At 46.4% G+C, this 16016-nt stretch overlaps 1 protein-coding gene across 1 annotated transcript in view; it reads right to left on the bottom strand.

Annotated features, from left to right (window-relative positions):
• PNPLA1 (patatin like phospholipase domain containing 1) overlaps positions 1–16016 on the bottom strand; it is a 56208-nt gene that overhangs the window by 4803 nt on the left and 35389 nt on the right. Inside the window, exons 6-8 of the mRNA XM_058306644.2 lie at positions 7325–7915; positions 4581–4659; positions 3378–3515 (exon numbers count right to left, since the gene is read on the bottom strand). Of these exons, the coding sequence (XP_058162627.1) occupies positions 3378–3515; positions 4581–4659; positions 7325–7915 (808 nt within the window). The remainder of the gene's footprint in view (positions 1–3377; positions 3516–4580; positions 4660–7324; positions 7916–16016) is intronic.

The following is a 16016-nucleotide window of genomic DNA, read 5'->3' as shown; positions in this document are numbered from 1 at the left end:
CTGCCAAAAATTACTACATAAGTCTTAGCTGTTATTATCACATGCACATTTGACAAGGGGGAAACCCCATAGCAACCCAAAGGAAGAGCTCTCTAATGGTAGAAATTTGGGGAGTCTGACAGATCTGGCAGCAATTTAGACAATTGGGGGACAGGATGGAACTCCTCCTCCTTTTCCATTTATAGCCTGTAGGCAATCTCTCAAACTCTCTCCACTCTGAGGTGAGTTACACATCCCATATCAAATGACCACTGAACTCTTGTTGGAGGCAAGATCAGGATAGCAGAGAACAGTTAGGATATTAATAAAATAGCCATTCTCCAGGAGACGAACATGTCTGGCATAACTACTGGGCCCAGAATGAAAGGGACATGGAACAGACTGGACCCCAACCTATAGTCTAAGCAGAGCTACCCAAGTCAATTCACGGAACTATGAATGGGAAAAAGAAATATTCGTTGTTGTAATCCACTGAGACAGGGGAGGAGGAGTTGTTTGTTATGCAGCATTATCGTATGAGCAATAGCTAATACAACCTGAATCAGTGTATGCATTTGAACATTTGATAGTTTTAAAAAACACATGCTGGTTAACGTATGGAACACAACCCCATAGCTCTTATTCTAGTCCCTCTCTTCTTTGTTGGCGGGGGCGAGGATATCAGCCAAGGTGTGGGGGAAGGGGGAGGGAGAAGGATTTGCACAGGACTAGCCTGTGAATGTGACAGAACCTCGTGTGATTGTACTTTGGAAGAAAATGAGCAGATTTCACATCTTCCTTGACCACTCCCCCTTTTCTATCTCTAACTTAAAAAAAAACTTTATTTTTAAAGAAGTTTTAGATTACATAAATTTACGTAGAAAATATAGGGGATTCCCCTCTACCCCTTCCCTCCCCCTCCCCAGTTCCCCTATAAATAACCTTTTGCACTCCTGCGGCCTTTTCTACCCCCTTCCCTGGCTTTTGAAGATCAAAGCAGGGAATTTGCATGGAATTGCTTAAGGTCATCAGTTGGCAAATTGCCTCCAGGCAGTTACACAACCTGTTCTACAAGGGAAAGCAGAAAACTACCTGCCCAGCGCAGGGCTGTCACCCACTGATAACGGGTTCCCCCGGTTTCTGGATGCTGCCTCATCTGTTTCTACCACGCCTCCTCCTTTCCAAAGCACCTCCCTTCCTAGAGCGCCATCCGCCAAGGCAGTCTGGCTGGGTGAGCAGTCCTGAGTGCCGCGAGGGAGCGGGAGGAGTCCTGGCCTTGGAATCCCAGGTGATGCTCCGGACGATTTCCAGGGGGGCTTCCCACCCCCACGGCTGACCTGCCTAAGGTCCGGGGACTGAATCTGACCCTGAGCTCCTGAAGACAGAGGGACAGACACCCAGACACCAGGGGAGTCTTGTGGCTGGAGACCAGGGAACAGAGTGAGAGCAGTGCCAGGCTGTGCTGGCCCCGACACCTCCAAGGTCCTGCACACTCCATGCCCATTCCTGTTGTTTTTTTTAAAGACAATTTTTTTTTTTAAGATTTATTTTATTTATTTATCCCTCCCACCACCTAATTGTGCTCACTATCTGCTCTCAGCGTCTGCTTGTCTTCTCTTTAGGAGGACCAGGAACTGAACCTGGGACCTCCTGTGTGGGAGAGAGGTACTCAGTCACTTGAGCCACCCAGCTCCCTGCTTTGTTATATCTCTCATTGTCTTTTCTCTGTGTCTCCTTGTTGCACCAGCTCGCCATGCCGGCCCATTGCGCCAGCTTGCTGTTTTGCTTGCCTTCTCCAGGAGGCACCAGGAACCAAACCTGGGACCGCCCATGTGGTAGGTGGGAGCTCAATCACTTGAGCCACATCCGCTTCCCTCCATGCCCATTCATTAATCCAGAAAGTGACCCTCATCCATCTGACACATGCCTGTGCCTATGCAAGGACTCCCAGCTGGGCAAGGAGCAACCAGGAAGTATGTCATCTAGACTGATTTAGGGCAGGGGTTCTTAACCAGAAGTCTGTGAGCTTGAATTGAAATTCAAAAAACATTATTCTTGGGAAGTGGACGTGGCTCAACTGATAGAGCATGAGAAAAGTGCAATCTGCCCCAGAGTGGTGCTGCACACACAGAGAGCTGACGCAGCAAGATGATGCAACCAAAAAGAGACAGAACTTCCCAGTGCCACCGAGAATACAAGCAGACACAGAAGAACATACAACATGGGGGGGGAAGGGAGAGAAATAAATTTTTAAAAATAATAAATCTCTAAAAAAACACATTCTTGGGGAACAGATGTAGCTCAAGTGGTTGAGCGCCTGCTTCCTATGTATGAGGTCCCAGGTTTGATCCCCAGTACCTCCTGAAAAAAAAAAACCAACCACCCCTCAAACCCATTATTCTTATGGGGACATGTTGGAGCGAGTGTGATATATTTATTAAATAATCCACAGGGGAGTGTGGACTTAGTAAGGGGTCCATGGTTTTTTACCTGACTGGCAAAGCAGTCAGTGGAACAAAAAAAGTTTAAGAACCCCTGATTTAGGGATATTTCTAACCAATATAGTCCTAAAGCAAAGTAAATAGCAGGTGGGCTGTTCCATTCAGGGAACACTTTGATAATCCAGTGAAATAATGATGCAGATGAAATCACTGTAGTTGAATTTGTGAGTATGTATGTATGCGGGTGCCTTTAAAAGAACGTGACCCGCTAAACTGTTGCCAATTCACAACGAAAAGCCCTGGCCGGTGTAGACCCACTTCTCATGGCTTGTCGACGATATAACGTCGTCATCCATTTGCTCAGTCAACCTTAGTGAGCTTCTAAGAGCTAAGCATTCTTCTGGACCTTGGGGATATCAAAGGTGAATTATACTCCCCGACTTTGAAGAATTTACTCCAAATTGAACTTTGGACCCAAGTTCATATTGAAGCACACTAACTGCCCAAGTTTTAACCCCACCAAAAGTTAAAGTTTGGTGTAGGTGGGGTTAAAACTTGGGCCAATTAGCGTGTTTTAGGGTCACACAGGAACCCCGTCTGCTTTGGTTTTTGAGCACCGTCCTGTTCAGAAGCTGAGAGGTAGCTAGTCAGCCTCTGGGCGTCACGTGATCATGCCTGCAAACACTGAGGCTGTGCCACCTGCCCCACTGTGCTTAGCAACTTCCACCTCCCAACCACCTTCACAGGTAGCGGCGCTCCCATTTTACAGACGAGGAAGTGGAGGCTGGGAGAGCCCGCGCGTCCTGTCCTGCCCGTCATCCCTGAGCAGGCCGACGGCAGGGACTTCGGGCCTGCCCGACTCAGAAGCCCTCACGCCTCACCCCGCGGCGCCCCGCTTGCCCTCCGCCCCGGCGCCCTCTGCCGACCGTGGCGCTTAGGAAACGCTAGCATGCTCACGGCGCTCTGCGGCTGCCTCTTCTGGACCGCGCGTGCCTCGGGAAGCCTTTCCTGGTGCCACCCGTCTTCTGCTCGCTCTTCTGGAACACCTCGTTCACCCGGCTGGAGTCCTCAGCGGGGCTGTCCCTGGGCGAGGAGCTGAGGCGGGTGGGGCGTCACTGGCCGGCCCTGCGCCCTCCGACGGCAGGGCCCCGCTGCAGCTGGCAAGGCGGGCGCGCTGCGCTCGGCCCGAGCAGCGCCTCGGGAGCCCAGCCAGCGTCCCTCGGGAAATGATGAACATGTGCCCGAGTGACACCGTGCCAACTAGTCAACTGAAGCGCAACTAAACTTTCATACGTCAGGGAAATAAAGTACAGATCGTGGGAACAAAATGCATCATTTGTGCCCCACAGCAAATCATTAGATTGATACAAATTCCGAAGTCTGACAGTGAAAGCTATACTTGATTTTGTACAGGCATCGTTTACTGTGCTGGATCCGTTAGTGGGAACGTCCAAGGTAAGCGGGGCTCCGTGCTGCTCTCCCAGTACCTGCAGCTGCGGCCTCAGGCAGGGAGGGAGGAGGCAGAAGGGGTGGTGGAAGAAATACCCCAACTTTCTTCTTGCCCCGCCCTCTGGCATTCAGCCAGTTAAAAGAGGCTGCGTAATGCCACCTGGGAAACTTTAAAAGAATACACGTACCCGGGCCATCTCCTCATTGCTGCAACCAAAATAGTGGAGTATATGCTACACACCGCAGGCAATCAATGTACATTATACACAATATTTTGGAGGACAATCTATAACATAGAACTATTAGCTCTCTTATGCTGGTAGAAAACAATTTGGACTAAGGCTGCCACACAGGGGCTCCCTAAGGCTGGGATGGAGAAAGCCCGCTGACCCACCTGAACTGAGGAATCATTCTCCCACTGAGCTCAAAGAAGATGCACCCCCCGAGGGCACTGAACAGAATGACACTGTCCACAAGAACAGGCTCATTTCCCGCCCGTTTCCCTCGTGGAGGAAGATCGAAGAGGGGGTGATGGATTGTGGAAGGTACAGGGGTAGACTGTAATCACGTAACTAGAAAATGATCCCAGGGTCCCAGGGGCGGCGAGCGATGGGAAAGGTCACTTAGCTGGACCAGGGCCCCCAACCCAGAATCCTTGCTCCTCCCTCTGAACAAAGGAAAGAATGAGTTGCCAATTAAGGAGACACTTACACTGCAGGTGGCTGGCAGGTGGCTTGCTTCACCTTAAGCTGGAGTGCGGCACTTTCGGGATTTGAAGAGGCAAGGGGAGCTACAACAGAAGGGAAGACAGAGGACACGGGGGAGATGGGGTGGGGGGAGCATTGAGTCAGTTTTGAAATAGTGATAGTAAGCAACGGGGCTTAAAGACAGTAAATACTCTCTTGTTCGCAAATTCTCATACTTAAGACCAGAATTCTGTTGCTGGATTTGATGGGGACCTGCGACAGCAGCATCTGAAGGCCTGATGTAATGCTTACAAACAACTGCCTCGAAGAAAGCAGCGTGTTAGGGAAGGTTTGTCAGAACAACACCCCAGAGGAGGCTGAGCCTATCTCCTGCGTTATGTAGTTCACGCGTGAGACAGTTTTAATGGACGAGAGAATAGTAATAGTTTTACGACCGTTGCTCGTAAGTAAGATAGTTGCGTGTTTCCAGTGGGTGTGAAATATAATATTTGGAGATAAACAGGTATTTGTGTAATGGAGGTAAATAAGTAATCTACAGTGAATATATTTAGACCTCCCTACCTGAGGTTCTTTCGGGAGGTGGCTGTCGGTCTCCCTGGCTCCCCCAGTTCTCAATGACTGATGAGACTAAGCCCTGGGGCAGCTCTGCCTGCCTCCCGCAGACGCTGAGGCGCGGCGGGCGCTCAGACAGGCTTTCTCAGGGTGGCCCGCGGCCCGGCTGACAGGAACGCGGGGAAGGTTCTGTTGGGGGGGGCCGCCCTGGGCGTTGAAGGGTGTTCGGCAGCGGCCCTGGCCTCTCCCCACCGGACGCCTGTACCAGTCGCACCAACCCCCTCCCCGAAGCTGTAACAACCACAATGTCTCCAGACGTTGCCAAATGTCTCTTGGCGACAAAATCATCCCTGGATGAGAACTACGGGGCTCTAGGGACCCTCTGTCCGTCCCACCCAAAGGAGGACACCAGCTCAGGTTCCAGAGAGGCTAGCACCTGACGACGCCCCCTGCTAGGCAGAAAGTATGAGTAATAGGAAACAAATGCCTTGCGTCTAGCAGGGAATAAAAGAGCAAGGGAAACACTTTGACCAATGCTCAGACTTTTAATGTCCTGATACTTTTGTCTCATTATGATTAACTGAATTAAAGTAAACCTATTCCAGAGAAGCAGGTCACGCTTGACTTGGGACAGATCCTCTCTCCCACTCTGGAAGGTCCAGGATCAGTTCCTGGAGCCCCCTAATAAGAATACAAGCGGACACAGAAGAACACACAGCAAATGGACACAGAGAGCAGACTACGGAGGGAAGGGGGAGGAATAAATAAACAAATCTTTTAAAACAATGAGTTAGTAGATGATGCTTAATGTATGTAGAAGTTTTAATTAACTTGACTTTAAAAACATGGAAATGATAGAGTTCATGGTAATACATTATAGTGAGTAGCAGCTGGTTTATAAATTGTATTGTGGCTGGAAAGTACAGTCTAGGGATGTAAATGTGAAAGAAAGCTAGCGAATAATCTATGGACTGAATAATAGAGTGAACTCAGAGGCAGAAGAGAAGGGTGGTTGATGATATAGATGCAAGAGTGTCCTTTTGTGAGACAGAGCAAATGAACATCACTAGTGCAGGGTGGTGGGAATGTGGAGAAGCATGGAAAGAATACAGTTCATGTGACTTATGGACTGTGGTTAACAGCAGTACTGTGATAGTCTTACATCAATGCCAAAGATGTACTGTGTTGATAATGGAGGTATACAGAAAAAATGTGCCAAACGTACGCTGTGGACCATGGTTGGTGGTAATAGTCTGATGATATTACCTCATAGTCTGTAACAAATGTTCCACCATGGTGGTGCAAGAGTGTTGTATGGGAATTCTACACATGTGCATAATTGTTTTGTAAGTTCACAACCTCTGTAATAAAAATATATTAAAAAATAATAGGGAGGGTTGGGGAAAAAGTACACCAAATATAAGATATGGATTATAGTCAGGAGTAAGATTTGATGATACTCTTCCATAATTTGTAACAAATATTTCGCAACAGTGCAAGGTGTTGGTGGAGGGTTGATGTATGGGATTCCTGTATGCTGCTATTCACGTTTGCTTGGTAAGTTCACAACTTTCACCATACACTCATTGTTTATGTATGTCCAAGTATGAATAAATTTTTAAAAATGAATTAGTAGAAATAGAAACAAGCTCTTGAAGCTTATGACACCACCTTACTGCTACAAACGTCTCTGAATGCTTACTGCTGATCTCTGCACACATCTTGTAAACTAGTCACAAGTTGTTGGGGGCCTGGCATCAGGGCGTGGACCACTCCTTGGGTGGCACGGCCCTGGCAGAGTGATTTTCACAAGGGAGGTGTTGAGTAGAAATCTACCCGAGCAGTGCTCTCCACAGGAGTGCACAGTAGGCGCGCCTGCAGGGCTCATTGAAAAGACAGACTGGAGCCCCCACCCCGAGTGTCCGATTCAAGTCTGAGGTGGGGCCTGAGAATCTGCATTTCTAACAGGTTCCCAGGGGACGCTGACGCTGCTGGTCCAGGGACCACACTGGAGAACCACTGGACTGAACGCGCGTCAAGTCTACTGCCCGTGGTGGTGGCCTGTCCTCACAGCAGGCAGAGCTGCTGACGTCACAAAACCCCCTCCAAAGCAATAGTTCCCAGCCACGGTGCTGCCACACCCTTGCCGAGGGCTCCGGGAGCAAGAAAGGTGTGAGGAGCCAGAAGGCGCCATACCTTGGGGCTGTCCCGGGGCCAGTGCCTCCCCGGGTGGCTGTGCAGATGCAGCTGAAGGAGAACACTGGGGTGGTGCTCGAGCAGAAGGTCCCGGGGCTGGCCTCAGCGACGTGGATGCCTGGGAGGGTGGGGATCCGGGTCGTCCCTGCTGCTGTGGTGACACGGGGGACTGCCCAGGGGGTGCGATGGGCAGGGAGGAGTGGGAGGATGAGTGCACAGCTGGGAGGGACACAGCTGATACAGGTGGCAAGTCACGTGGAGAATGTGATGGTGATGAGGCCAGGGGAGCAGCAGGTGGCTGCTCAAGTGAAGAGCCAGGCGGCGGAGCTGGTGACTCTGCAGGCCACTCCCAGGTGGAGTCAGGTGTCTGCACAGGTGAGGTCACAGGTGGACCACGGCCACCCGTCCCATCCCCTTTGGGAGCCCACTGTGTGTGCGGTGGTCCAGGGTCCTCCAGGCTGGCCTGCTTGGGTGGGAGGCTTGGCCGGCGGTGTTCAGGGCACTCATTGCCAAGGACGAGTTCTATCTGGCAGTAGACTTCTACGCGGGGGAAAATCACTCTCTTGGAAGGGGAGTTAAGATAAGCAGCATCTAGGGAAAAACAACAGATGGGGACATAGGTGGCATTATCGATTCCCAGCATGGCGTGGCGTGTACAAAATTATGCTTTCCCAAAGAATTTTTGTAGGTAGAGCGGCAGAGACATTCAGCCTGGCTGTGTTGCGAGCGACTAGATGAGCACACTCTCTAGTCCACACGCTTCTGGGCACACCCAAAAGATGGCACACTGGCACTGAGCCCAATGTCTCCAGCCCCGCCTCAGCCTCCTCCCGTGAGCCCTCCACCTGTCAGCTACGCCCGGACGCCAAACCGCTATATAGACGCTGCCACTTCCTCAATAAAGCAGACGTGCGTCACGAACCCGTCTCCAGAGTGAGTCTGTCTCTGTCCTTACCCCAACGAGGCCCTCGCTCAACAAATTTTCATAAACAGGATTAATGTTTTTCAAGGACTTTACTTACTTGAATGAACACTGAGTATTCGATTGTGTATTAATTCACGTATTCAACGGAATTTTATCGAGCGTCAACAAGTGCCAGGCAGACTATGAGGTGCTTGGAGGTGAAGAGAAAGAGGAACAAACACAGTCGAGTTGGCTCCTGACCTCTTGAGTCTACTGTGGGGGGGACGGGGGCAGGCATTGGTCACCCAAAGAATCCAGAGTTTCAACCAAGACAAGTGCGAGGAAAGAGAGGAAAGCAGGGAGGACCGAATGGGGAGGGTCCCCCTAAGGAAGTGACATCTGACCTGAGATCTCAGGGGGGGTGCAGCCCAGGGGGTGGTCGGGTGAGAGAAGCAGTTCAGGCAGAGGGTGGAGCACGCACAAGGGCCACGAGGCTCGGGGGCCAGGAGGAGGTGCAGGGCCTGCGCGGTCAGTGTGGCTGGAGCGGCGGGGGGCGCTGCGGCTGAGGAGGCTGCAGGGCCCAGACCACGCAGGGGCATGAAGACCAGCCTGGGGACCCTCGGAGACCACGGAGGGCTCCTGGGCGGGGGAGGTGAGGGACTGACTCTGGCTTTCCCGAGATCACTCTGGCTGCCGGGGGGAGAGGGGCAAAAGGGGATCCAGACTGCTGCTGGGAGGTGCTCGTGGCTTGCGCCTGGAAGGCGATGGAAAGAAGTCGAAGGTTCAAACGTGTTTAGGAGGCAAAAGAAGTGAGAATGGATGATGGATTGGCTGGAGGATGGATTGGCTGGAGGCTTGTGGCTGGCAGTCGGATGCTGGTGCCATTTGCTGAGCAGGTGGCTTTGGCAGAGGTTTGGGTCTGGGAGGAGTGGGGAGCGCACTGATTATGAACTTGGCTTGGAACGTGTTGAGTCTAAGTGGCCTCTGAGACCTCCAGGGGAGGCGGGCAGTTGGGTATTTGGGTCTGGATCTCAGAATAGAGATCAGGGTTAGGGATGTATATTTAGGAGCCCCCCACGAGTGGTAACAGGAGCCATGATGATGGCAGTGGATGAGATTGTTTTGGGGGGAAAATACAGAGAGAGAAGAGGAAGGGGCCAGGATTGAGTCTGGAGAGAAGGAGGGAGGGCCAGGGAAAGTTCTCAAAAAAAGGCAAGACTGGGGCAAGTTGAAAAGTTACTGGGAAGGGTTCAGTTGAGAGGGGAAGTTGACTATAAATGAGAGAGAGACGGGAGCAGCTGTGGCTCAAGCTGTTGAGCACCTGCTTTCCACATGGAAGGTCCTGGGTTTGGTTCCCAGTGCCTCCTAAAAACAAAAAAACAAACACAAGCCAACAAATGGAAAAACCAACTCAAGGGAGTCGATGTGGCTCAGTGGTTGAGCTCTGGCTTCCCACATCGCTGTCCCAGGTTCAATCCCTGGTCCTGGTACCTCAAAAAAAAAAAAAAAAAAAAGAAATAAAACAAAGAGATGGGATAATGGAACACTGGAGGTTCTGAAACACAAATGGAGAGGTGGGCTTTAGGCGGGAAGAGCGACGCTTCCTTTAATATGCTAGGAGGGAAGGGGCAGCAGGAGGGGAGTCTATATTTGGTCTAACTTGAGAGACTTTCCCTCTGATGGCTTTGATTTTCTCTGGGAAGCAGAAAGCAAGGTCCTCTGCGGGGAAGCAGGGAGAGGGGAGAAGGTCTGAGGTGCATTGCAAGCCAGTATGGGGGCACTTGGTGGTCGGTGGTCATGAATTTATGGAGGGCAAGTTCGCCCTGCAGCGGGACTTTCTCCACAGGAGGGGAGGCAGAGAGAGAAGGGGTGTGTCCCTCAAGGGGCTGGGCTTTGCCAGGCAAGTGCGAGAGAAGGCGGAACAGGAGCAGAGGAAGCCAAGCTGGAAAAGAAGGAACCAGAAAGGAGTCGTCCCAGGGGCTGGAAGAACATCCGCTTGTCAGTGGTCTAGAGGCCCCAGTGAGATCGCAGTATCAGTGGTTGAACTGGCAAGTAGGAAAGGTGGGAGGCTGAGTTCAGAGAGTGAGGTGCTTGGACTGTTAATTTTGGAGGCAAAGCAATTATTAAAAGATGGAAAGTCCAGAGTATGTCTTTTCCTTCACTTAATTAACATTGTACCATAAGCGTTTTTTCATGCAGTTACAAATTCTTCAAAACATCATTTTTAATGATCAAGCATATTAGTCTATGATGTAAATATATAAAAACTGACTGAATCAGGTCTCTATTGTTAACACATTTTCTCATTTCCCCACTGTTATAAATAGCACTGTGATAAACTTCTTGGTATACAAGTCTTTGCCCAAACTGTGGATGGATGGAAACGACTGGCTCAAAGGCCATGAGATTTTGGAAGGCCTTGGGAAACATCTTCTCGGCTTGCCCTGCAGAGAAGTTGTCCTAGGAAGACTGTGAAGGGGCAAGTCACAGGAGAGGGCAGAACGCTCATGAGGTCATTTGCTTACTATGTGAGACATGTACCCAGAGTCACGGGGGTGACTCGAGGAGGCACAGCAGTCGGTGCCTCGCCGTCCCCTGAGGCTTGCCTCGGTCCTCCCACTGCAGCTTCAAGGGCCTGCTCTTAGGGCTGATCTTGGCAGCAGGTGCCTTCCACTAACCACCTTGGCCACGTGGAACAACTGGATGGATTCCTTGGTAGACCTGACACTCCAGGCGTGGCCTTCTGGGCTCCAGAAGAAGAGAGAAGGAAGCAAGTTGCCTTCTGCAGGTTGAGATCACCAACTGCTTCCACAAAGCCATTTCTCTTCAATTACTTGTTATTCCCAAATATACCCAAGCTTTCATCTCCTTTAAGAGGAAGTAGCTAAAAAAGAATCAGCAGATCAGCATTCTATAAAAGATGGAAACTACTTAGTAATTATTGTGAGGAAAGGAAAAAGAAAGACTATTTTGAGATCCTGTTATCCCAGAGATGTTTTTCCCCCTCTCTGCCAGTACTTTGCTCTCAGATGACTCTTTTTAATCTACATCTCTATTACTTTTCTCACTTGCTCAGTAACTTTAGATGGACTTGTGCTTCCAGCCAAGATGAAGTAATAGGGACTGGATTTGCCTTCCCTCCTGAAACAGCCAATAAAACAGGGGAAATACATAAAATAAAGGTTTTCAAGGCATTGGACATTCAGCAATGAAGGACAGTGAAGTCTGAGAGATGGAAGACAAACGCGATGAGTCTTACAAGTGTCTCAGCTTACTACTTGGAGAGAATTTTCAGGCTTTGGCACAGAAAGGAGAACTCAGATGGAGCCTAGCAAGCTCCCTGAGTTGAGAAGCTCAAAGTAGCTACATTTTATAGGACAAAGTACCCAGACAGGACAGAGGTACGAGCGACGGACAGAGAATTTGTTCATTTGCAAAAATTTCAATTCAAGTATTCATCAGTGCATGTGTGTGAAGAAACTATCAGAAACAGAGGAAAAATAATGAATTTGAAAGGATTACAGGGAACAGTGTCCGAAAAGCACATATTGCTGGAAACAGAACCTGTTCCCACCAAGCAGACTGGAAAACTTCATCATTTGTGAAGAGCATTGGGGAGAGTACCCAGAAAGGTCTTGCCTATTAATGGGAAATTATCAGCCTTAGACTAAACACTGCTCTTCCTGAGAAAAATTGAACATTGGTCCTTCCTAAGGAATGTTAAAAGCAAGACACAAAGGATCATACTGTTTCCAAGTAACTTAACTGCATCCAAAAAAAAAATCTTAAGAATATTTATAGAAATACAAAAATATCAAGTTCAAACTCACATTGATTGGCATGCAAAAAAAAAAAAAAAATTCCCAAGCATGCAAAAAGCAAGAAAATACAACCTACAATATGGAGAAAAATCAATCCATCAAAACTGACCCAGAACTAACACAGATGTTATAATTGGCAGAAAAGGACAGGAAAACAAGTAATGTAACTGTATTTCATAAGTTCAAAGACCCAAATTGAACTTCTAGAGATGAAATCTACAATGTCTAATATTTTTTTTAAATACACTTGATAGGATTAATGACAGATTAGACAATGCAAAAGAAAAGATTAGTGAAATTAGTGGAGAATCAGTGAGCTGTGGGACAACATCAATTGGCCTATTACAACTCATATATTCATATAATTCATTTCCCAAAGGAGAGGAGAATGGAGGCAGAGAAAATATTTGAAGAAATAATGGACAAAATTTTCAAACTGTGGATGAAAATTAGATCCAAGAAGTTAAAAAACTCCAACCATGAGAAACACAACTCCACCAAAGCATTTCATAATCAAATTTCTCAAAACCAGTGATAAAAAGAAAAATGTTAAAACAACCAGAGGAAAAATACACAGTACCTACAGAGAAACAAAGATAAAGATGACAGAAGATTTCTTGTCAGAAACAATGCAGGGAAACGGACTTTGGCCCAGTGGTTAGGGCGTCCGTCTACCATATGGGAGGTCCGCGGTTCAAACCCCGGGCCTCCTTGACCCGTGTGGAGCTGGCCCATGCGCAGTGCTGATGCGCGCAAGGAGTGCCGTGCCACGCAAGGGTGACCCCCGCGTGGGGGAGCCCCACGCGCAAGGAGTGCGCCCGTGAGGAAAGCCGCCCAGCGTGAAAAGAAAGAGCAGCCTGCCCAGGAATGGCGCCGCCCACACTTCCCGTGCCGCTGACGACAACAGAAGCGGACAAAGAAACAAGACACAGCAAATAGACACCAAGAACAGACAACCAGGGGAGGGGGGGAATTTAAATAAATAAATAAATCTTTAAAAAAAAAAAAAAAGAAACAATGCAGGCAAGAAGACACGAGCAAAATCTTTAAAGTACTGAAAAAATCATCAACCCAAAATTCTATGTCCAGCAAAAATATCTTGCAACAAGGAAGATGAATAAAATGCTTTTTCAGACATACAAAACTGAAAATCTCCTCTCAGTAGAGAAATACTTCATGAAATGTTAAAGGGAGTCCTTTAGGCAGAAGGAAAATGATAGTAGGAAAAACTATGGCTCTACACAAAGGAATAAAGAGCACTAGAAATAGTAACCACATGAGTAAACATATGATTTTTCCCCCTATTATTTACATCTCTAAAATATAATTGATTTTTTAGACAAAAACAGTAACAATGTAGTGTGGGTTTATAACATATGGGGCTTATATAAAAGGAAATATAAGACAATAATAACATAAGGGCCTGGAGAGGAGAAATGGAAGCATACAATTAAAAGATTCTTATCCAGTATATAAAAAGGTGTACTATCACTTGAAGGTAGACTTTGGTAAGTTAAAGATGAATAATATAAACCCTTAAGCAACCACAAAAATAACAAAACAAAGAGTTATAAGTGTAAGTCAACAAAAGACAGAAAATGGAATCATAAAATATGCTCAGTCCAAAAGAGGGCATGAAAAGAGGGAAAAGAGAACAAGAACAGATGGTACAAATAGAAAAAAATAGCAAGATAGACTTACACATAAGCAAATCAATAATCACATTAAATATAAGTAGTCTAATTATACCCAATTAAAAGGCAGAGATTGTCAGGTTGATTTTTTGAAAAATGACCCAACTATAAACTACGTAAAAGAAACAAACTTTATATATAAAGAACCAGGTTAAAAATTAAAAGCATGCAAAAAGATATCCCATCCTAATGCTAACCAAAAGAAAACTGAAGTGGCTATGTTAATCAGACAAAGATCTCAGAGCAGAGAATATTATTATATATAAAGAAAGACATTTCATAACGATAAAGAGATCAATTCATAAAGAGGGCATAATAATTCTAAGTGTTTATGTACTCAATAACAGAACTTCAAAATACGTGAAATGAAAATGGATAGAACTAAAAGGAAAAACAGCTCCACAATTAGAGTTAGAGGTTTCAGTACCTCTCTTTCAATAATCAATAAAATAAGTAAATATAAAATTAACAAGCTTATAAACTATTCGAACTATACTATCAACCAACCTGATTGGTATTTATTTCACAGTCTACCTAATAAGAGCAGAATACACATTCTTTTCAAGTGAATATAAACATTTACCAAAGTAGACCATATTCTAGGCCATACAAGTCTCAATAAATGCAAAAGGCTAGGTTATATAAAATATGCTCTCTGACCAATTAAATAGAATTAAATTATAAACCAATAATGAATGGTCTCTGAAAAATCCTCAAATATTTGAATATGATATCACATACTTCTAAATAACCTGGGGATCAAAGAAGAATTCAAAAAGGAAATTAGAAAGTGCTTTGAATTTAACAAAAATAAAGGCACAACATATCAAAATTTGTGGAATACTGCTACGACACTATGCACAGGAAATTTTACAGCATGAAACACCTATATTAGAAAAAAGAAAGGTCTCAAATCACTTCAGCTTCTACCTTAAGAAACTACAAAGAGAAGAAATGAAACCAAAAAGAAAGGAAAGAATGAAGATTAGAGGAGAAATCAAAAATAGAAAAAATATTTAAAAGCCAATGAAACCAAAGTCTGTTTCTTTGTGATCAACAAAACTGATATACTTCTAATCAGACTAATGAGGAAAAACAGAGAAGGTACAAATTACTACTATTAGGATTGAGAGAGGTGACATGTCTAAAGATACTATAGAGGGAAACGGACTTGGCCCAGTGGTTAGGTCGTCTGTCTACCACATGGGAGGTCCGCGGTTCAAACCCCGGGCCTCCTTGACCCGTGTGGAGCTGGCCCATGTGCAGTGCTGATGCGCGCAAGGAGTGCCGCCCCACGCAGGGGTGTCCCCCGTGTAGGGGAGCCCCACGTGCAAGGAGTGCGCCCCGTAAGGAGAGCCGCCCAGTGCGAAAAAAAGTGCAGCCTGCCCAGGAATGGTGCCGCCCACACTTCCCGTGCCGCTGACGACAACAGAAGTGGACAAAGAAACAAGACGCAGCAAATAGACACAGAGAACAGACAACTGGGGAGGGGGGGAATTAAATAAATAAATAAATAAATCTTAAAAAAAAAAAGATTCTATAGCTATTAAAAGGATAATTAGTGAATTTCACAAACAACTTTAGGTCAATGAATTCAACAAATTAGATGAAAGGGACAAATTCCTTGAAAGACACAAACTACCAAAGCTCACTCAAGAAGAAACAGATCATCGGAACACCCTTTATTTATTAAAGAAATAAGCTTTATAGTTAAAAACCTTCACTAAAAACAAAAAGCAATAAACAAAAAAGTAAACCAGCAGGTCCAGATGGCTTCATTGGTAAATTCTATCACACCTTTGAAGAAGAATTGATACCAATTCTACATAAATCTTCCAGAAGACGAAAAAGGAGGAAATGCTTCTCAACTCATTCTGAGGCCAGCATTACCCTGATGTCAAAACCAGACAAAGACATAACAAGAAAAGAAAAGTACAGACCAATATCTCTCATTAAGGTAGAGTGTCTACATAAATTATTTGGAGTTCTTCTGCATGGGTGGTTTATTTAAAAATATATTTATATCAGAATGAACTCAGAGATATTTACTTTATACTTTGGGTTATAATCTAACAAATAACATAGTATTGGATTAAACCCCAAAGTATAAAATAGATGCTGTACCTTTTGATTTGTGGATTTGTAAGTTTTATTCCTTTTGTATAGATTGAGCCCGTATCCCTGAGAAGAGCTGGAGGTGCTGTCCACAGTCAGAAGAGAAGTCCACTCATCCATCATGCACGCTCATGATTAGAATGCCATTCATTCAGCAG

The sequence above is a fragment of the Dasypus novemcinctus genome, chromosome 11, assembly GCF_030445035.2.
Source record: "Dasypus novemcinctus isolate mDasNov1 chromosome 11, mDasNov1.1.hap2, whole genome shotgun sequence".
In the NCBI taxonomy this organism is placed as follows: Eukaryota; Metazoa; Chordata; class Mammalia; order Cingulata; family Dasypodidae; genus Dasypus; species Dasypus novemcinctus.
Note: the sequence above shows the minus strand (reverse complement) of the source record. Positions and strands in the feature narration are given on the sequence as shown.